Source organism: Mastomys coucha, unplaced genomic scaffold (genome assembly GCF_008632895.1).
Source record: "Mastomys coucha isolate ucsf_1 unplaced genomic scaffold, UCSF_Mcou_1 pScaffold9, whole genome shotgun sequence".
Classification (NCBI taxonomy): domain Eukaryota; kingdom Metazoa; phylum Chordata; class Mammalia; order Rodentia; family Muridae; genus Mastomys; species Mastomys coucha.
This window is the reverse complement of record NW_022196915.1, coordinates 62,998,874-63,020,690: the sequence shown is the minus strand read 5'-3', so window position 1 is coordinate 63,020,690 and position 21,817 is coordinate 62,998,874. Positions and strand designations below refer to the sequence as shown.

The window sequence follows — 21,817 nt, the reverse complement described above, 5'->3', positions numbered from 1 at the left end:
CGACCTCTTCGCCCTCTATGCTCCACTCAGCTGTTTCAGGGGCAATCTACTAGTGTGATGCCCACCACTGTCAAGGTGAGGTCTGGTCCAACTCCACCCTCATCCACATTTTTCAGGGACCGGAAAGAGGCTTCCTGGCTCTTCTTCCTATGTCACAAAGGGTCTCTTCTCACAACCCAACGTGCCAAAGTGGGGTTACCTCAGACACCTGAAGGGTAGGTTCCTTTGGGGTGTTTCCCAACAGTACTACCCAAACCTGGTCAGGCTCAGCTTGCCTTCTGAGGCTCAGCGCTCGCTCGATGCCTAGGGTCTAGCCTTCAACTTGAAGCCCCAGCCCCGCAATCACTGCCTGGCCTGAGGTGGTCAGGAAACAGAGGTCACCAGGCTGGGTGCGGCTGCGTCCCCACCCCCCACGCACGCACAAACGCCGGGTCGCCCGAACCCTATGCCCCGCAGCGTTCGATCTCAGGACCGTGACACCCTGGGCCACGGTGCCCTTGGCTCGGAGCGCGGCGCTGTAGCAGCGCCCGCCTCCCGCTTCCCGCCTCCTGCCTCGGTGGTGGCCGCGCAGGGTAGGTAGCTGGGGGGACCGGAAGGATGGCGAGGAAGTCGGAGAGGGTTTCCTGAGATGAGAGATTACTTCCGTCCGCGCGCTGGCCTCTCTCTGGAGCCGGCTGGCTGGGGCTCGGGGAGCGGGGTGCGCGGGGCTCGGCCGCGCCTTGCCACCTGCAGCGCCCGGGCAAGCCGCGGGGCCCTGCGGCTACGGCTCACCCCGGCCATCCTTGCAGGTGGGAGTCGAGAGCATCCCCAAGCGCCCAAGCCATGGTGGCCAAACAGCGGATCCGGATGGCTAACGAGAAGCACAGCAAAAACATCACCCAGAGGGGAAACGTAGCCAAAACCCTGGTAAGGCGGGGGCGGCGCCGGCCCGGCCGAGCTGGCAGGACCCGCGGGGCGGAGCGGGGCGGAGCGGGCGGGCCGCGGGCTCGGAGCCAGGCCTCCCGGCCCCTCCTCCGGGGTCCCGCAGGCTGGGGGACCCAGCCGGGCTCTGGGGGCGCAGACTGCTCGGCTTTCTCGTGGGCGGGGAGGGCTCTGGTTGGTGGAGCCTCTCCAAGAGAGAATGAGCCATCGTCCTTGAAAAAGGCTAAAAGCTGCATCTTAGGGGCCGGTAGAGCCAACTGGGCTGGGAGCCTAGTAGGTGAATGAATGAATGAATGAAGGAAGGAACGAACAAATGATAGAATGCCACTTATCCCCAGCTTCCAGACTCCGCCCCTGGACTCTCCCCCCATCCCCATGCTAAGGTTTTCTTTCCACCTTTTTTTGTGGTGATCTGTCTCTTCTGTGTGTGTGTGTGTGTGTGTGTGTGTGTGTGTGTGTGTGTGTACATATATATACACACACGTATGAATGTATATATAAAGGGTTTAAAAGTAGGGCGTGAGATTCCGAGCTACATTTCTCTCCACCCTCCTCTTTCTCTTGCAAAATGTAACCGCCTCAGCCAACGCTGAAGAGCCTCGTTACTGCCTATAATTCATCCTATGGATTCTGGCTCATTATGATGCTGTAACTGTAGTGATCAGCTTATTGCCTGAGGTTTTTTGCTCTCAGACTATGTATTAAAGCTTTATCCCTGGAATCTTAAGTAAACTGTGTACCTTAGGTGCAGAGGTTTCCTTTAGGAAACCAGGTTGTCTGCTACAGAAAATGTCAGGCCTGTGACTTTGAACCATCCAAGACTTGAGTGGGTTGCATCGTTACGAAGAACTGGTTTGCAAAGGCGCCTGGAATCTATTATCCCATAAGATTATGGGGAAGCCCAGCCGAAGCTTGGGGTTTGTCTGGAAACACAGACTTGATGAGGCAATGCCTTTTAGCAAAGAAATTATGTTGGTTTGATTAACTGAGGGAAAAGCTGGATGTGTAGTCATCACACCGGAATTCTTGTTAAACCAAGCAAAACTGTGCCTCAGAAGCCATGGCGTCAAACTCCACTCAGCTTTATACACAGCTCCAGGCTTAAGTAACCCTTAAAATTCCTTCTTTGGGGAACTAGAACAATTAGCTGTGATTGGAGGGGACAAAATACCAAGGCACCATAGAATGGGAACCATATTTTCACAGAAATCTGTTTCCCCTATGAGGTTTTACTGGGTGGGGGCAGGGAGCCACTGCCCAAGTTGACATTAAAGGCAATTATTTTATGCTCCTAGTAGATCTTCCTTCTCAGGGTGGCAGACCTATCTGCTGACATAGCGGAAACATGTAGATGTGGCTCTTTCTAATGAATGGAGGAATCAGAGTTCAGATATAAGATGATCTCAGTTCACAGCTTATGTGGGGGCAAGGACACAAGAACTAATTTGCAGAGCTAATTTCTCCATCAGCTTCTGTGGACTTGAGAGAATGTTGAGGGCCTAAAATGAAGAAAAAAAAATCGTTGGCTTTAAAATAAGAAAACGGGAAAACACCATGGAGTGGATATAACTAGCCATCTGCAATCCAACTCAACATTCCCAGCTACATTTAAATTATATTTAATGTATGGTATAAGTGCATTTAACAGATTCTGCTATACCATGGATGGCCCTGGTCGACAGTGCCTGGCGCCTCGAAGGAACTGTAATTGACCAGACTAAATTTTGTAATGAAAGATTTCAAAACTAAGCCCCAATAAAGGTTTGTCTTCAGTTGTTTTGAAGGGTCTTTTGGTTAGCTGTATTGTAAGTGGATCAGCATCCAAAAGGAAAATAAAACTTTTCTCTGTAAATCCTGAATCTTGTTGCTTTAATTACAAGTCAAACATGGTTATACTTTGATAGGAGTTGCTAGGTTATTTCTCCGCCAGTGAAGTGAGCTAATTCATGTCAGATTAGATTATATTAAAGGCAGGTTTACTGAGGAGATATTCTCAGGGGAGTTCACTGGCCCCAAGGAAGGAGGCCACGGAAGTCACCATGGGGTGGTGCATACAGAAGAGAAGAAAGAGAGAGAGAGAAACAGAGAGAGGGGAGACCAACAATATAGGAGAGAGAACAGGGGAGAAAGAAAGAGAGGGAGAAAGAAAAAGAGGGAGAGAGAGAGGAGACCAAGATGTCTGAATAATATATAGAGAAGAGCCTCTGGGAGAAGGATAGTCCCCAGCCCAGCCTCTAGGCTGGCAGGGTTGGGGGCAGGGTATGCCAGGTAGGGACTGAGGGATGCTGGGAGACCTGGAGGCTGAGTGCTTTGATATGTAAAATATGCACCTCGGTCCCTCGTCCCTGTCTGAGGCCAAACAGAAGTAACTCATTCTGGATAGACTTAAGTAAATGGGAACAGATTTGCAAGTTCCAGTTGAAAAATCAAGTTCACTGTTCAGAAGTCAGCCTCTGTCTCTGTATGCGGGCGGATGCTCGTCTTTGGAGATTAGCTTTTGGGTAAGCCAATATTTTCCTCCCAGATAGCACATTGATTCAAGAAACAGAAATGCAAGGGCTGTTTGGGGAAATCCTCTGAAGTGAAAGGGAATTTAGACTGTAGAGTTCTGAGCTGCCCTGCAAGGATTTTATCAAAGAAAAAGACAGCCCTTCGCATGTTGGGCCCTCATGCCTGAGGTGAGCCTTGCTCTATACAGAATCGCCATAGAAACATCTCTTCCTCTGTCTTTTGCAGCAGTATAATGGTGCTTATGTGACTTGCCCCCGTGGGCTTGTACTGGCACCCTTTCCAGGAAAAATTACGACTCTCTGAAGGGGATGTACTGGCATTATGATCAGCCGTGTGTTCCGGAGCTCTGAAAGCCCACAGCTAATTTCCATTTACTGGGGAATGTCTTCCAGAAGGGTTTTGTATTATATACACAGGGTTATGAGATGATTTGTGTTTAACTGAAGGTATAGAATACAGGACTCCATTTGGCATCCTTAGTAGCCCAGTGATTCAAATAGAGACTCGTGGATTCCCTTATTGGCTTTGCTGGGAATAGAGCTGAGGTGAATCTTTTCATAATGTGCCAACAGTTACAACAGTGGCAACGGAATTGGCTTCTGAAAGAAACTAGGACAGTAGAGTTCTAGAAGAGGAAGGGTAGATGTCACACTCTGCTCAAGTGACTTTAAAATCTCTGTTGTTTACTTGATCTGAGTTTAGCTTAATCTGATGTGACACTCTAACGCTATACTATGAAATTCTTAAAGAATGACTTGGCCCTTTTCTGGTCTAAAAGCAGAGACCTATTACATTGTGACTCCCCAGGATGCATGCTGGTCAAGGACAAAGAATGAGTGGCTTTAATCTTTAGTCAAAATTGACCTGCTATTGACACATTGATCTCTATCTACTTCAGTATCTAGTAAGTAAAATACAAGGATGACCCACTCATTACCACCAGTTACAAAGTCTTACTAAAAGGATGGCTGAGCATGTCACTCAGTTGCTAGACTTGCTGGCATAGCATGCAGGTAGCCCTGCGTTTGATCCCTAGCACCACGTAAAACTGGGAGTGGTGTTGCATGTCTGTAATTCCAACACATGGGAGGTGAAAGGGTAGAAAAAGAAGGTCAGATCGTCTTTGGCTACTGTTCAAGGACAGCCTGGACTGGAAGAAAGCCTGTGTCAAAAAAATAAATAAATAAAAGGACCATAATCTTTGTAGACTCACATTTTACCTGACCTATGAAATCACAGTTAATGAAACATGTATGTTCATTCATTCTTAAATGAACACTTAGTATCTTCTTTATTTAAGTTTGTTGCCAGTCCTTGCGGACTGGGGCCTGCAGTATAGTGGAGAGATGGATATTAAACAGGTTCTCTTGGGGAGTCAATAATTCTAAACTATAAAATAAAAATATGTCAGGAAAATGTACTTGATCATACAAATGACATACCTAAGTAAGGTAGGGACAAAAGGCTAAGTAGGTATTGGTGATTTGAGACAAAAAAAAATTATAGCTTAATTTATTAAAAGAAGGAGGAAGAGGAGAAAGAGGAAAAGGAATTCCTATTTTTTTCAGTACTAAAGACCAGAGCCTTGTTCTTGCTAGGCAAGAACACTACCACTAAGCTATGTAATAAAATACAGTTGTCCTTATGTGGCCCATACTGACCTTGAACTTACTATGGAATCTCAAGACTCACAATCAAACTGCCTTAGCCACCTCATTGCTGAGATTCTAGGTATGTGCCATCAGCAAGTATAGGGTGACAGTTATCAATAAATACAGCATGTCTTTGTAGCTCTAATACAAAGAACTTTTCTGGGAAGCAAATCGAAGAAAGCTTGTTTTGTTTTGTTAGAAACTTTACTAAAACTTTACTAAAACTTGCGCAACATGTCGGAAAATGATATACTCCCCAGGAGCACCGTTCATTTTCTTTTGAAACACTAATAGGAGGCATCTCCTAATGTATACCTGTCAGATCTGCATAGACACAGATGTATTTCAGCACGTACTTTATAATGATGAGTGTATATTCAAACATTCACAGTCTTTAATTGAAACCCATAGCTTGAGTTTGTGATTTGCTCTGAGAATAAACATTTACAGATTGTCTTTTCTACGTGTGCTTCTCTCTGCATGCTCTTCAGCTTACACTGAATGCAGCCTATCTTTTGCTCAAGTTATTGAGGAAGCAACCTCAGTTTTGTGCCCTGCCCCAGTCTTTCTTGATTCTTTTGTGTGATAAGTCACTGCTTTTTCTGGCGTCTTCCCTAAAACTTAGGTGTGTTCCGCTCATTCATTTGGTCTTTAGGAGCATCTGTACACAGTCCTAAGGGTGTTGGCAGAAAGATTTTTGTTTTATACCCTTGTGTAGTGGCGAGTTTAGCTAACTGCTTTGCACTTCCAATGGGTTGCACATGCACACACCCAAGAGCTGTCTGGATTCTTGAATGAAAGACACACACACACACACACACACACACACACACCAGTTAATTTTAAATATGCCTTGACTAACTCAAAGGCTGAGCAGTTCTAATCCTCCCTGTGCTAGCATACATTTCCCTCCAGTACTCCTGGTTTAATACCTTCTAAACTTTTATCTTTGCTGCCATATTACCTTTTAGGCAGGCCCTCCCATAGGGCTGCTTTCCCTCTCCGCCTACATTTTGGATGCATTTTCTTCTGCAGCTCTAAATCTGATCCATCTCCCTCCGAGACATGGCGATCTCTTCCTCTCTTCTAGTTCCTAGCCCTGGCAAATCTCCAAGTCCCACCTTAGGCTATCTGCCCAGCCATTGGCCATTGGTTCTTTATTGATCGATCAAAAACCAATTGGGGACAAGGACCTTCAGCATTTGGACAGGCAGATTCCCGATTTGGGGGGCCAGATTAATTCAAAGCATTAGAACCAATCCCCAATACCCTTGCTCTTGTTCTGAGGAGAGCATCAGGCATGCCAGGCTCTGCAGATGCAGCTGTCCTGCTTGCCAGTGTGTAGAAACTCCTCTGAGTTGCAAGCATCACTTAAGGCTTAGCAGCTTTCTTAGAATATGTTGTTCCTCTATCATCCACTCCTCAGCATGTTTTTATAGTTACAAGGACTTTCTTCACTTTTAATATATTGGTGTTTTGGGGAAAATGTCTGGTCCTTCTGGGAATGCACAGACACAAGAATGAAAGATGAATCTGGTCATGAAAGACACCAGAGCTAGGTAATGAATTGAACCCCATCTCATACTCAGTAGCAAACTTTGAACCTCATGTTATCAACTGCAAAACAGAAATAATCATCATCATCCTTGCACTGAGCCATTTGGTCTGGAGATAACACACATGGACTGCCTGGACTATGCTTTTGACAGATGGACACAGTTATTGTTAATATCACTAGCCTTTATTCCTCATTTACCTCTATGACATTTTAGACCACCAAATTCATTAATAGTAATGAGTAATAAATGTCTTGTTCTACAGAATTTAGCCCAATCTTTGATAACTTGCTTTACTCAGCCATATGAACCCACTAAGAGGTGCACCCAAGTCTGTCATTCATACACAGTAGGATCCTCAGCACATACAATACCTAGCAGCGCCCTGTAAATGTTTCCCGAATCAGTGAACCTAACCTTAATTTTTCTATTCCCTTACAGAGGCCACAAGAAGAGAAATATCCTGTTGGGCCATGGCTGTTGGCCCTGTTTGTTTTTGTTGTCTGTGGCTCAGGTATGGTATTTCACTGAATTATAGCCTATGTTCTCCACTGTCCTTGGAAAACCATGTTTTTGTCCTCAACCTAAATACACAAAGAAGTATTGATTTGGGGTTCAAGTTCATTGCAGCCTTAAACCTTAATCTTTATGGGTTTTTATTTATTTTCTATTCCAAGTATGGCGAGACAGAGTTCATACACTATCAAATCATAGTCATAAAGTGATTACAAGAAATTAAATGTGTTATAGATGTTGTGAAGGTCAGCTGAGTTGTTCTGTAGACACACAGCCTAAATACAGATTTGGAACAGAGAGTAGAATACTTATCTGCTCAAGATAAATCTACATTCCAAAGACAGGGAGAGGCCTTAGGCCTTGGAGCATTCTGTAGAAATCTCAAGCAGAACAGATTCTTTGACCTAAGCCATAGATACAGGTCTCTTGATACTTTGGGTTGGCAAGTTCAGAGAGCTGTGCTCAAACACTTGCGAATACATGTACATATATGCACAAGGGACTTGAGCAAAGAACAAAAGCATACAGTTCTGAATGAATACTGTTTGTGGAGCCTTGCCTGGGCTCCTGGTCCCCGTGTACTAAGTTTCTGCAATCCTGGTAAGTGGCTATTACTTTATCTAAATGCAGGGCAGAGCTTCAGAGGTCCCCACCCTTCTCTGTCACCTCTGTTTCTGAGGACAAGGGATGTAAGAAGGCTGTCTTCCTGTGTATGCTTAGGCATCCCACCAAGACACACTTCTGCTCCAGTATCAAGAGAAGCGCATCACTCCTGATGGTCCAGCTCCTTGATCTTAAAGAGATTGCTTTCCCAAGGTTACAGAAGCTCTGGGATCCGGGGAGGGGGCAACATCTGAAGCACTTGGAGATATCATTGCTTGTGCTTGAAATATTTTAAAGGGGGCTTGATGTTTCAAGAAGAGAAAATTATCTGCTTGAAAAATAAAAATTCTTAGCCATGTTAGATTTTCTCAGGGCGGGGGCGGGGGGAAGCTACCTAGTATATGAATGCCCTCATAACTGATTTGAATGCATTCATCCAGTCCATGACTGTTTCAAGGAATGGGGCGCCTACTTCCCAAAGAAGCAAAGGCTGCCACGGTGCATGTCCAGAATGCATGCATACTTGGGTAGCTAAGGCAGAAGGATCGTCAGTTTGAGGTCAGCTTTGGGCTACACAGAAAGTTCTAGGCCAACCTTGGCTGTACAGTGAGACCCTGTCTCAAAAACAAGAGCAACAACAACAACACAAAACTCTATCTCCACTCTCTTCTAAGCATGCAGAGTTTTTGAATATGACTGCCTGGTAGATCCATCTTCAGATTGAACTCCTCTGGCTGACCCAACCAGACCTCAAAAGATGTGTCTTCTAGACTGTTCTTCCAGATGCCCCCAATGACTTTCTTACAGTACAGTATTAGCAACTTCAGAAGATAGCCTAAAAGAGCTGTGACCAATAGAGGCAGGAGGATTACCACCACTCTTGATTTTACTACCATGACCTGATTTCCAGTCGGACCCTCATGCTTTTGAGTGGGGGTGGGGGTGGGGTGGAGAGGGCCCTATCAGCCCTCAGGCTCCATCCCAGTCTTTCTTCACATTAGTCCCCTGCTGTGCACCTCTTTACCTCCAAAGAACCCACATCCCCCAACACATCCTTTCCATTTCTCTCCGTCCTCATCATTTCAGATGACGTCATTTCCTTGCTTCTTGTCTATCTCCTCCCACAGAAATTTTCAAGGGAAGCAGTGTTTCTTTTCCACCGAGTTTGTAGATCCCACACAATACTTGATACATAGGGAGTGTTGAGGTGGGCTAGTGGGTGGCGGATGTGTGGATGGATGGCCAGATCCTGCTCATACTACAGATAGATAAATACCTGGTTTCCTTTTCAAGATCTAATGTAAAGCTGCATGATTTAAAAACGTTCGGTTGTTGGTTGTCTTTCCTCAGTGGCCAAGTTTACAAATGTACATGAGAGGTTTGTTGACATGATATTCTTTTATGCAGTATAGTCAGTACTATTACATGATGCAGTCAACATGTGTCAGTGGTAACATTGTGCACAAATGCAAGAGACTGTGTTGGACTTAAGTGCTGGTTCTTCCTCCAAGCCCCATGCTCCCAGAAATAAGACTCGGATTCACTAAACGTATTTACAGATACCTTGGCCATAGAGCTAGGCTCTACTCTGACTAGATCGTAACTAAAATAACCCATTTATTCTAGCCTATGCTGGGCCACGTGGCTGGTTACCTGTGCTCAGGTACCATGTGTCAATCTTGTCACATCTTTCCCAAGGACCTCCTGGTCCTGGCTCTATCCCAGAACTCTTTCTCCTCCCAGACATCCCACCTTCCATTTCCTGCCTAAGCCATAGCTCACAGGCTTTTAAATTGACAGGTGATACATTCATACAATATATATTCTTTCTCCAAGATTGGTCTATTAGTTCAGCACTTCCCCCTGTGTGGATATATTCACCTGGAATTCACAACCTCTGATATTGTACCTAATTTTTCACCTAAAAATGAAGCAAAACAAACTTTTGGTTTAAGCATGCCAGCCTACATTAAAAAGTTATCTGTGCTCTCCAGCTTTATGACCAGTATATAGACAGATAGATTTTGAACTTTGAGCCTCAGATATAATTATCCTTTCCCAGTGCTATGATCTCTGAACAGATATTCTACCTCCAAGTCACCGATGAGAGGTCTAGACTTCAAGAAAGCCATGGGGCACAGTGAGGCAGTCTCCCTCAACCTGACTTTGACTATCCTCTCCTGGCAGCCTTGAAGTCTGGTTCTATGCTGGGTTTTGGAATGCAAACTCCTCGGGAGCTTGTGAACATAGGTAGGGGTGGCAAGGACGGGAGCTGGGGCAGTCCAGGCCACAGTACCCCAAATTGACCACAGTAGCTCAGCAGTTGTAGATGAGGACCCTCCCCAACACACAGGGCTGAGAAGAGGGATCTTCCTGCAGTTGAGTTGAGTAAGCATTCAGACAGAATGAGTAAGGAAGGTGAACCCCACAAGAGGGAGTAGGCTGTGCCATAGGCACATGAGCATCCCACAAGCCTAGTCACAGGACCCGTATCCCTGTTGCCCAGGTGATAAATAGATCCATAGCCAATGCATGTTTCTTTTCTAGCATCACAGTTTCTAGTGAGGACATGGTGGCCCTCCAACGTAGTCTGGGCGCAAGCCAGTAGAGCATTCCGGTCTGACCTCTTTTTTTCAAATCTATGTGCCTTGCATAAATCTCCTGGAGTCCGGCCATTCTCGGGGACCAGCACTGTTGCCTATGCAGGCTTTGTTTGGCTCCTGTGAGCTTGTCAGGCCCCTGGGCTGTGGACCTATGAGGAAGGTCCTGCAGCTTGGACCATAGTGGCTCAGAGAGCAGGCCACTGACTACACCCACCCATCTCCTCCCACCCTTGTGTTTCTTTGGGGAATTGAAGATAAAGCCAAAGGCCTCCATCATGTTAGACATTTTCCCATTGTTCTGCATAGCCCGCCTTCCACTGTTTGTACTGCACCTAATTCAGTCTCGCTAGCCAGACCATTTTGCTTCTCCCCACAGGCGAGCTATGAAAGCCAAGGTGCTATACTTTGTCCCCTCTTCATGTGCTGCCATTTCCCCCAAAGCAATGGCCCTCATCTCTTTTCAAGTTACTACAAAAAAATGCTACACCTGCCTCTGTCTCTCTCTGTCTCTCTCTGTCTCTCTGTCTCTCTCTCTGTCTCTGTCTCTCTCTCTCTCTCTCTCTCTCTCTCTCTCTCTCTCTCTCTCTCTCTCTCTCACACACACACACACACACACACACACACACACACCTCCTTTTCACAGCGGTAGTATTGTTTCTATATACCTCAGCTCATACTGGCCACTGCTCTCACAGAATCATGTTACTCTTCCCAGTTTGTCCTTGGTGCACACCCTGCCATCTTTGTACATGGCCCTTTCTAAACAAAACTTGTCATGAAAAACACAATTGTTCCCTCAGCTCTGTCCCCAAGGCCAGCTCTACAGGACTAGTCATTCATCACAGAACCCTTCCAGCTCTTGACTCTCTTCCCCCTTACGTCCTTTACAGGTCTCAGACTATAAGTCCCTCCCCTCTCTTCTCTCTATTGGGAAGGATGTGATTTTTGTCAACTCTAGCCTCTGTATTGCTCCTCTGCTTTAGTAAGGAGCCTTCCTACAGACACTAGGATACTAGACACCCTCATCCCTGGAGAGTCTGCCTCAAGTTCCAGTTCTAAAATCACCAGGGGAAGATGTTCTCCTCATGTCTCACTGCAGTACTCATGGAAGCCCCCTGCCCCACTCTTGCCCGCCATGTTTCTGAATGGTGGACTGTCACTCTGTGAAAGGGTCCCACATCTCTGCCCTTCTTCACCTTCTGCCTCTTCTTTGACTATCATATACCCCTGGTGTAGGCAAAAGTTTTGTCCCACTAAGTCCCTGAGATAGCTTACTGCCATCGGTGAGCTCCTAGAGTCTCTCTTAATTTGTGTATTTCCATGGAGACACCAAGGACAAGGTAATGACTCACACTAGGGAAGATATTGATCGTCTGCGCTCATCCTTTCAAAGTCTCTCCACTTCCATTCCCTCAGTTTATTAACCTACTTTCCTAGGTGACGATTGGTGGAGCAAAGCGCCCCTTTTAGAAATAGTGTCACTGTGCTGGTGGTAAACAAATATTCAGGTCAGGCTAGTAGTAAGAAACGCACTTACTATTTTTTTCCTCACTGTAGTCTCAGGGAGAATTAGGGGTGTCAGGGAGCTAGCACTTAAACCTCTGCTCATTTACCGGTCCCCCTCTCTCCATTATGTGGAGAGGCTGGTTAACAAACCTATGAGAGTCTGGTGCGGCTTCTTGGCAGCCCTCCTGCGGCCTTCCTCATTTGGGGCATGTGTCCTTTCTGGAGTCTGCACCCGGAGGCTTCAGGACAAACCCACGTCAAGGAAATGCCATCACCACACTGAGAAGTCAGATGAAGCAGAAGACCTCCCGGGGCTGCCTGAAGTCACCGTTGTCCGAGTCCTGCCAAAGCTCCTCTTGCTTCTTGCAGGGGGGGGGGGGGGGGCAGCTGGCTAGAACCTCTAGTAATCACCCAGAGGAAGCACGGGGGCTGAGGTTACATAAGTGCATCTGTGGAATAAGTCTCCACTACAGATGGGGCCTCAGGCAAGGGACTTCTCCGAAGCTCAGTAGGAGTCCTGGGAGCGAAGGACAGTCACGAATCCGAGTGACCCTGGACAAGACTAACCCTCTCAGTGTTGCTTTTCTTTTCCTTTTTTTTTTCTTTGAGCCCCGGTTTCTCTGTGTAGCCCCGGCTGTCCTGGAACTCACTCTGTAGACCAGGCTGGCCTCGAGCTCAGAAATCTTCCTGCCTCTGCCTCCCAAGTGCTGGGATTAAAGGCGTGCACCATCACCGCCCAGCAGTGTTGCTTTTCTTGCTGAGAGAATGGAGATAAGAGCTGGGCACCGTGGTACTCGCATGTAAATTCCCTCACTTACTCATGAGGCTGAGGCAGGAAGATTTTGAGGAGTTTGAGGGTAGTCTTGAGATGTAGTAAGACTCTGACTCATGGCAGGAGGGGCAGTCTACCACAGATGTTGAATGGTTCTGGGGATCTGGCTCATTACAAGCCCAAACCTGCCATTACTCATTACAAATACTGACATCTCATAGAAAAATGTCAGTTCAGCTCTGGAGGGCTTACCTCACGTCTCCTTCTCCCAGGCTGCGTATCTAATTGGCAGACCCAGCCTCAACTTTCTACTGTCTATCAGAAAACCATCAGCTGGCATGCCTGCCTGCCTCTTGCTTTGAGGATGAATGAGAGCCATTCTTGGGGCTAACATGGTCCCCCTGTAGGATAATACATAAGCACCATCCCCGCCCAAGAGAAAGGCAGAACCACCATGTGGAGCAACCTTAGAGACTAGTGGTTTATACTTCAGACTGAGCATAAAACACAGTTTCATTTCCTTAAAGCAATGCTAAGACACTCCCATTTTGTGCAGTTTTCCATGTGAGATTCAAAACAGTGGGACTCATGTATTCTTTTGAGACTACAGCTGCCCAACAGGGACATCTCTGGACCATTTCTTGCTTTGTTACATTTTGTTTAATCGAGTAGCTGGCTTTATTTTTATTAATACTCTATAGGTTATATCTGAAATGTAAAACTTATTTCTCTATCAAATGCCTGCTCCTAGCCTGGGATTTAGAAGTCCTTGAGCTTGATGAACTGACTGGACAGGTTTCTATCTGCCTAATCTCTTCAGATACAGAACCATATTGAAGCCTGTGGAATTCAAGTGTCCTGTGGGAGGTTGTCCCCTCCCCCACCCCCCTCTTTGTCCCTCTTTTTATCTTCTTCAGGCAATGGGGCCTCTACTGATAAGCATCTCCTGCAACAGCCAATCTTGACTTTCCAAACCATTACTTTGGAGGACTGCTTGTTTTTTAATCTCAAGACTCAGAGACAAGACATCCAGAATGTCACTCCATGACTGTTCCCTGCAGAGATACTGTCACACAAATACTCCAGCTGCTATCTCCTCACACCTCTCTCAGTCTTGAAGACTGGCAGACTTGATGCTATTCCCCAAACCACTGATGGATTTCCTTGCGACTACTTGTGCATCAAACTATAATTCCTAGATTTCTCCTCTTCCTCTTCGGTTGGTGTTTTTACGTTGTAATGCTGGGGACTAAACTATGGCCTCCACACATGCTTAGTGAAAACACTACCATTGGGCTATACTCCCAGCCTCCCCAACCCAACCCCCAATAATTAGACAGTAGGTAACAATTGATTAGTGATGTCTGCCATGAACATGGTATGGTCGCCAGAGCCAAAACCTCTTTGTAATCCCTGGACTAAACATTTTACAGTATTCAGAGAACAAGTATGTTCAGTATTTTCCACTTTCCTCCTTGACCAAATGCCTCCTAAACATTTGCTCTTCTCTTAATATGCTATCTGGGCAGCCTTTTAAATTTAGACTTAGCATGTGCATACTTCCGGTGGTCTTACAGTGCTCTTTATCTCTCCTGAGCCCAGGCTATACTGTACAGTGGCAAAGAGCAACAGTGTGAGGTGTTCTCTTTGTGGCAAAGATGCATCGTGTTCCATCCTCAACTGGATCCTGTTCCAACGTCAGCTGGGATCAGTGGAACCGTTTAATCCCCAGCATCCTTTGCTTCTCTGCCAGAACCTCTTAAATGCCAATCAACACCTCAGTTCTTTCCCAGGCTATCCCTCCCTTGGGTATTCCTAATTTCAATTTTATTTCTCCTCTCTGTCAAACTTTACTATTCATTTCCTAGTCTGAAATTGAGAGTTTTAAGGGTTTCCAAAGCCTGGGCATTCTTGAGCTTCCGCATCAAAGGGAATGTGGAGTAGATAGGATTACCCAGTGACCGTCATTTCCTCCATCATTTTCTGTGTTGGATAATTTTCCAGTGAGTGTGTATTTAATAATCACAACCATTTCTGAGAACAAAACCCTGGGTGAGGGCTTTTTGGCCCTTTTCCTTTGGAAGGCTGCAGAGTGTTGCTAAAAGCTTGATAAATTAAAGAGCGACTGTTTATTTGAAGTGGTGGTGTGGTTACTATGAGTGTTTGTGTATGTGTTTAGATACATGTATGTTAGGCAGTGTGTAGGCTTCTACATGTGTTAATACATGTAGATTCTGTGTTTGTATATTTCTATACCTATGTGTTTATGTATAGATGTATAGATTTCTAGATGTATATATTTATGTATACACGCGTTTCTGTGTCCATGTGTTTACATGTGTATATGTTTATCGAATTGTAGATTTACATATACATCTGTGTCTATTTGTGGATTTCTGTGTTTCCATGGGTTCGTGTCAGTATATGTGTTTGTGCATCCGTGTGTATTTTGCTATATGGTCTTATATATATGTGCTTATGTATATGTATATGTTATGTTGAGGTTTCTATGTTTTTGTGAATTAATATGTGGTCATGTGTGTTATGTGCCTGTGTCTCTGTCTGTATGCATGTGTATAAGATGTGTTCCTGTGTATGCGGAGGAAGTAGGGTGTGTGTTAAGGAAGTTATCTACATATGTGTCTCTATGTGTTGTGTATATGTATGTACACATGTGTATGTGTGTGAATACATATGTATACCATTGTGTCAGTGTGTATGTGCCTACGTGTGCCTACGCATATCTGTATGTATATCTATCTGTGTCTATGTATCTTTATACGTATGCTTCTGTGGTCTATGTATCTGTGTATGTGTGTGTATGTGTGTTTGTATGTATCTATGTATTTATCTGTGTGTGTGTGTGTAGGCCTGTTGCTCTGTGTTGCTAGATATCCTGATTTCCCTATCTGTAAAAGGCAGCAACCATCTTTGCTCACCAAATAGTACATTGGATCTGGCTTCTCACTACAGTTAAAGCCTTTGAGCACAGAGCCTGCTCTGTTTATTTGGCACTGTACAGCCAGCTCCCCTGTTTCTGGGTGGGGACAGTGATTTGTTTGTCACTTCACTCACTGCCTGCACTTTTCTCCTGGACTCTCCAGGGACTCTGCCTGCAGGAGTTGGGGGTGGGGACGGAGATAGCGTATCACAGGCAGGTCCTTTTTCAGGACAGCCTGTTTAGAACTGATGTGAAGTGATTCTCTGGGATGTTCTTGGCAGGGCCTGAACTCTTTCCCCGTGCCCAGCCTCAAGTGTCAGATAGTCCACCCCTGTCCTTGAGTGGATGCCCTGGTAGAGACATCCATTTGCAGTAGGGCCACCCACTGGCTTTCCTCAAGGCTGACCTTTTATGTTCAGGATGATTTGGGGGAGGGAGAAGACAGAGTCATGAGTGTGGCAGAAACATGTGGAAGGACAAGGAGCTTCTCCCTTTACTGTCCTCTGCCCTGTACTCCCTGTGTGATGCTCATGTGATCACCAGCATTGTGGTGATGTGTGTCTTTGAGCCCAAGGCTCAGACACCAAAATAGGACCTTTTGCAACAGCTAAGAACCTTTTTTGTAAAAGGCTGCTGCTGCTGCTTTTGGAGTGTGTTGGCTGCGAGCCACTATGTGGATAGAGTTAGCTCAGTTATTAAGAGTTCCAACACCAAACCCAGCCTCTGCTGCAACCTGGTCCAGCCACTTACTTCCCACCTGTATGGCCTTCCAAGGTACTGATGCCCACTCTATGCCTCAAGTCTCGAATTGGTCAAGAGGGTGGAGTGGTTCTGAACTCACAACCCTCCCAACAGCTCCTTCTGAGGGTTGACACTTAACATATAAAATGCTCAGCGGCAGCACTGTGACGGCTTTATGTAAGGATGCCTCTGGCTCTTGTTCATATGGCCTCCCTCCTGCCTGTCGCATTCCCAGCTAGGTTCTAATCAAGATTGTAAATGCTTAATTAAACCTATTTAGTAGCCTTGCTTCATTCTGGTACAATCATACATGGTGGGGAGGGAAGCTCTAAGCTACCAAACAACCTGCCCCATCTTGACCAGCTGCATCAACAGGGAGATCTGGGGACAGAGGGAACTTGTCCTCTTCTAAAAGGAACGCATTCTAGCCTAGCCGCAGCGTGAGGGCAAGATTTCTTCCTACTATTTCACTCACCGTTTCCCGAGGACTCATTGTAATGCCGGACTCTGCAGTTTCTTTCCTAACTACACAGCCCCCAATGAGGAGGCTACTACCACACGTAGAGAAAACCAGCCAGAATTTCATATTTAAAAATTGAGATAGCTAGTTCCCAAACCTAGTTCTTCCAGACTCCAAACTCACGTGATTCCATGGTCCAAAGGTTAACATTCTGGACTCCGGGACCTCAAACCCCATCTGCTTTCTGTTGTCCCACATTCTCTCTCATATTATTTTCCTAAAAGTACTGTGGAGCAAAAGTTTGCTAACTTTAGACCTTGTATATGACTATATTGATTGAATAGAGTTAGAACATCCTCTGGATTCTGCTGCCAGAAAACTGTTTTCCAAATATCCCAGATGTCTAACCATCTGCCTCCAAATGCAGATAGGAACCAACCACAGGCTGCTCTTTCATTGGTTTCCCAGACACTGCCTGCTCTTTCATTGGCTCCCCGCCACAGGCTGCTCTTTCATTGGCTCCCTGCGCTCTTTTATTAATTTCCCCACCACAGGCTGCTCTTTCATTGGTCCCCCAGACACTGCCTGCTCTTTCATTGGTCCCCTAGACACTGCCTGCTCTTTCATTGGCTCCCCAGACACTGCCTGCTCTTTCATTGGCTCCCTGCCACAGGTTGATTTTTCATTGGCTCCCTGCACTCTTTTATTGATTCCCCGCCACAGGCTGCTCTCTCATTGGTTCCCCAACCACATGCTACTCTTTCATTGGTTCCCCGCCACAGGCTGTGCTTTCATTGGTTCCCTAGACACAGGCTACTCTTTCATTGGTTCACAGTGTTCCACTCCCCTACTTTCCTGGAAACTTGCTCCAGGATAGACTTAAATCCCCAATGTTTGCAGGTTGACCGCATAAATACTGGCTTTTCCTGGAGACTGCCAGAACATTCTGGAAACTGCTCCCAGAGAAAGTCACCCCAGAGACCACCATGAGGTGCATGAGAACCGGACAGCCCCAGAAGAGCAAGACAGACGGTCTAGAGGAGACATCCCAGCAGCCTTCGACTCTCACAAGGTGACTTGTGGCACTTTCCATGTGCCCCTGTGTAGGATCTCTTTCTGGGAGGCCATCCCAATCTATGTTAATACCACTTGATTTTTGACATCTTCCTTCCCTAACTTATCTCTGGCATCTCTTTAGTCTTTCTTCTCTGGAACAACCTGTGAAAAATGGCACCTCTCTTGTGTCCTTGTGTTTCTCCCTCCAAGAGCTCACTGGGTCAGCTTTGCTCTGCCTTGCCTCCTGACACTTCTGCTTATCACCCAGGGGACCCAGCTTTTCTTCATCCTTTTTCTTAGTAAAAAAATGAAGTTTGATTTCTATAGTTACCTTATCTGCCTAAAGGATATTGAACTGGCCTGCTTTGATCTCATCTTGGCAACTCTTTTCATCTCTCTTCTTAAGCATTTCTCTACAATAAAAGTGGCCTTGAGCCTCCTATTGGAGCCGAGTCCCAGTTTCTTTCTCTTTCCTATGAAGCACACCCCAGGGGTTCATGCATTTTCATGGCTTTAGCTACAGCTAGGCTGGGTCCATTTCTTATCTGTCACAAATAATGAAGCTGTTAACATGGATAGGCTGGCACCTCTGGGGTGTGTTGACTTCCACATGCCCACAACCAATTTATATTTCCACCAGCACCGAATAGGGTTTTTTTCCTTTCCCCACATCCTCACCAGCATTTGCAGCGTTTGATGTAAGTGGTGTTTTGTTTTATTTTGTTTTTGTTTTTTTTCCTTGATGATGGCCATTCTGACTGGAGACAGAGAGAGACTTTCAAAGCAATTTTGACTTGCATTGCTTTATGGTTGATCACTTTTTGAAAGGCTTAACAACTGTTCAGTTCATCCGCTGATTTATAGATGGGGTGCGGTGGGTTTTGTTCTTGTTGGTGGTGGTGGTTTTCATTTGTTGATTGTTTGTATTTGATTTTTCTAGCATCCATGAAAGAATGTTACAATACATTCTTAGGAGAGTATGTCATACACTCTTGTTTAAGATCGTCTGCTCCAGTGTGTCAAAGACATTCTCTGGAGGAAATATCTTTTGAGATTATGGAGAAAGTAGGCATGTGGTAGCACAGATTTCAGGTCCAATAGCCTGGGATAAAGCCTTGCAGCTGAGCCAGGGAGTTTTGGAAATGATGAGAGAGTTCCTGCACAACGGAAAGAATCTGCCCAGTGAGTCTGGACAGGCAGGCAGGAGCCAGAATCTGCAGGTCATAGAAGTCCTATTGAGAAGTTAGCAAGAAGTCATCTCTGGTTTGCTTCACACATGGGGTAATCCCATACTATCTGCTTCTATTTAAAGGCTAAATCTTGCAGAAAAGGGATCAAAGAAGAGCCAGAGCAGAACATTTGGAAGTCATTGAAGAGTTTAGGAAAGATGGTGGCAGCCAGAGCTAGGAGGGTATCTAGGGTGATGGAGAGAAGAATATATATCCCAAGATCCTCACATAGAGTCCACAGGTCATCATCAGTCAGGTCATAGATGACCCTAGAGCTCAGGGTTTATGTACAAGATGTAAGATGATGTTACTAATTTATCAGCGTGAGAAAGCCCGACAGTAGCTAGATAATAAACAGTGGAGATCCACTGCTCAGGGACAGAGAATCCCATTGTGAGTGATCACTGGCGGAGTGACCTTAATTCTGGGCCAGGACAGGTCACCTCAGGAGAAGGAATATTACAAGGAGAGGCAAATCACAAAGGTCATGGAGGAATTCCAGTGCGCAAGCTCAGTGTGTGGTGGAAGAAGACAACCCCATAAATCTCTCTGAGAAGAAACTAAGAGGCCGAGACCTTCCAAAGGACAAAAGAGGAGCATTTCAGGAGGGAGCACCCAGTGGTAGGGAGGAGGGGAGTGAGGCAAGAGGAAGTGGAGGATCTTCACACTAAGGGATTCAGAGCAGAGAGCAGAAGGCAGATGGGGGTGGGGTGGGAATCAAAGGTAAGAGCTTGAAGAGGGTGGCTGTGAGTAGCTCTTTCGAGGTGTGGACCAGCCGCAGGGAGATAGAACATCTGGCACATCGAAGCTTGAGTTGGTTGAAAGAGGGGAGGTGAAGACCTTTGAGCCATGAGCGTCTAAGGCAGTGGTTCTCAACATGTGGGTCCTGACCCCATTGGGAGTCCATCGACTTTCACAAGGATTGCCTAAGACCATCAGAAAATATGTTTTCATTACAATTCATAACAGCAAAATTACAGTTACGAGGTAGCAACAAAAATAATTTCATGGTTGAGGGTCACCACAACATTCGGAACAGTATTAAAGGGTCGCAGCATTAGGAAGGTTGAGAACCACTGATTGCAGATCTTCGAAGGTCAGGATCCCAAACAGATGGGAGGTGCAGAGTCTGTTCACTCCTGCAGAGACTTTCCTGAGCCTGTTTGTATCCCGCCCAGGACCTGGTGGCTGTCCTGGAATGCCCGCCTCACTGCCCCTTCTTGGAATCTCTCTTCCCTTCTGTCTAGCCTGCCCTCCACCCTACTCCTGCAGCCCGTTCTTTGGGCTGTTTTCTCAGCTTTGCTCGCCCACTGCTAAGTTATTAACTTGTCAGGGTCTAGACTCCCCGCTTCCTTTCCTCTTTGATCTCACTGTTGGCTCCTTTCCTGTTTGCAGCATGGGAAGTCAGCATTCAGAGTGAGGGTCACTCTGCAGGGCAGTGTTGGCAGGCACATGGAATTTCAAACAAAATAATTGGTATAAAATGTAGAAAACTCCTTGAAGACATCAGTACAACTGGAAAAGGAATAATAAACATCCACATCTCGCCACCGTCTCAGATGTGAACTTAAAATAGACTTCAGTCATTTTTCCAAGAGGGAGTTGTTCTGTAGACAAATTAAAAGCTGTAAATATTTGGCATGCTAACTCAAGGCTTCAGTTAGGATCAGATAGGACTATCAAAGAATATTCAAATAGGAAAATTGTTTTAATATATGTCTTGGCCCTTCTGAGGCTTACCAATTTTGTCTAAGATTCCTTAGACTAATAGTTCTGGGAAAAAAAAAAAAGGAATTGAGTAGTTTGATCCTGACCTAGAGCTTCTAAAGTCAGGAATTAACTTAATATGAAGTTTGATCTACTAAGACATAGCTCATTTCCTATTCAGTGATGTATAGCCCACAGGTCCTGAGATGAAATTTAGGAGAAGGTAACATTTTTAGCATTAACTTTGGGCAGGTAGACTTTTCCATAGGTCACCACATTTATTCCTGGGAATCTTTGGTTTTTCAAACAGAGAAAGTAGAACTTAGAAGTCTAATACCCCAAAGTTTCTGTTTTTCCAGGATGCAGAGAGCATGTGAGTGCTACTTTATGTGTATGTAAAGGCAAGTGGTGGTCAGCGGTAATACAGGCTCAGGGTCGAATCTGAAAATTTGAAACCCAAAATGTCCTCAAAATGTCCCCAAATCTAAAAGCTTCTGAGTGCTGACATGACCTCATAAGTGGAAAGTTATACATTTGACCTCATGTAATGAGTAGGCCATGGACAAAATTCAGGTGCAGTAAAAACATTGTATAAAATGATCTTCAACCGGGCAGTGGTGGCACACACCTTTAATCCCAGCACTTAGGAGGCAGAGGCAGGCGGATTTCTGAGTTCAAGGCCAGCCTGGTCTACAGAGTGAGTTCCAGGACAGCCAGGACTACACAGAGAAACCCTGTCTCAAAAAAACAGAAAAAAAAAAAAAAAACCTCAAAATACAAAAATGATCTTCAGGGGATGGAAAGATGGCTCAGTGCTTAAGAACCCCTTAATCTACTTCACAGTACCTACATCAGGCACAACCACCTGTAATTCCAACTCCAAGTTCTGATGGCTTCTTCTAGCCTCCAAGGGCACCAGCACATACATAATGCACACACTAATGAGCAGGTACACACACACACATACACACAGTTTTAAAGAAATCATTTTTAAGATAAGTATATTCTAGGTATAAATGAAACACATAAATTTCATGTTTAGA

General features: G+C 45.5%; 1 protein-coding gene across 1 annotated transcript in view; it reads left to right on the top strand.

The window, feature by feature from the left end:
- The first annotated feature begins 214 nt into the window (after window positions 1-214).
- Window positions 215-21,817, top strand: part of Serp2 (stress associated endoplasmic reticulum protein family member 2) — a 24,833-nt gene continuing 3,230 nt past the window's right edge. Inside the window, 4 exon segments of the mRNA XM_031361908.1 lie at window positions 215-500; window positions 503-572; window positions 789-906; window positions 7,082-7,154. Coding sequence (XP_031217768.1) covers window positions 446-500; window positions 503-572; window positions 789-906; window positions 7,082-7,154 — 316 coding nt within the window. The 5' untranslated portion in view covers window positions 215-445.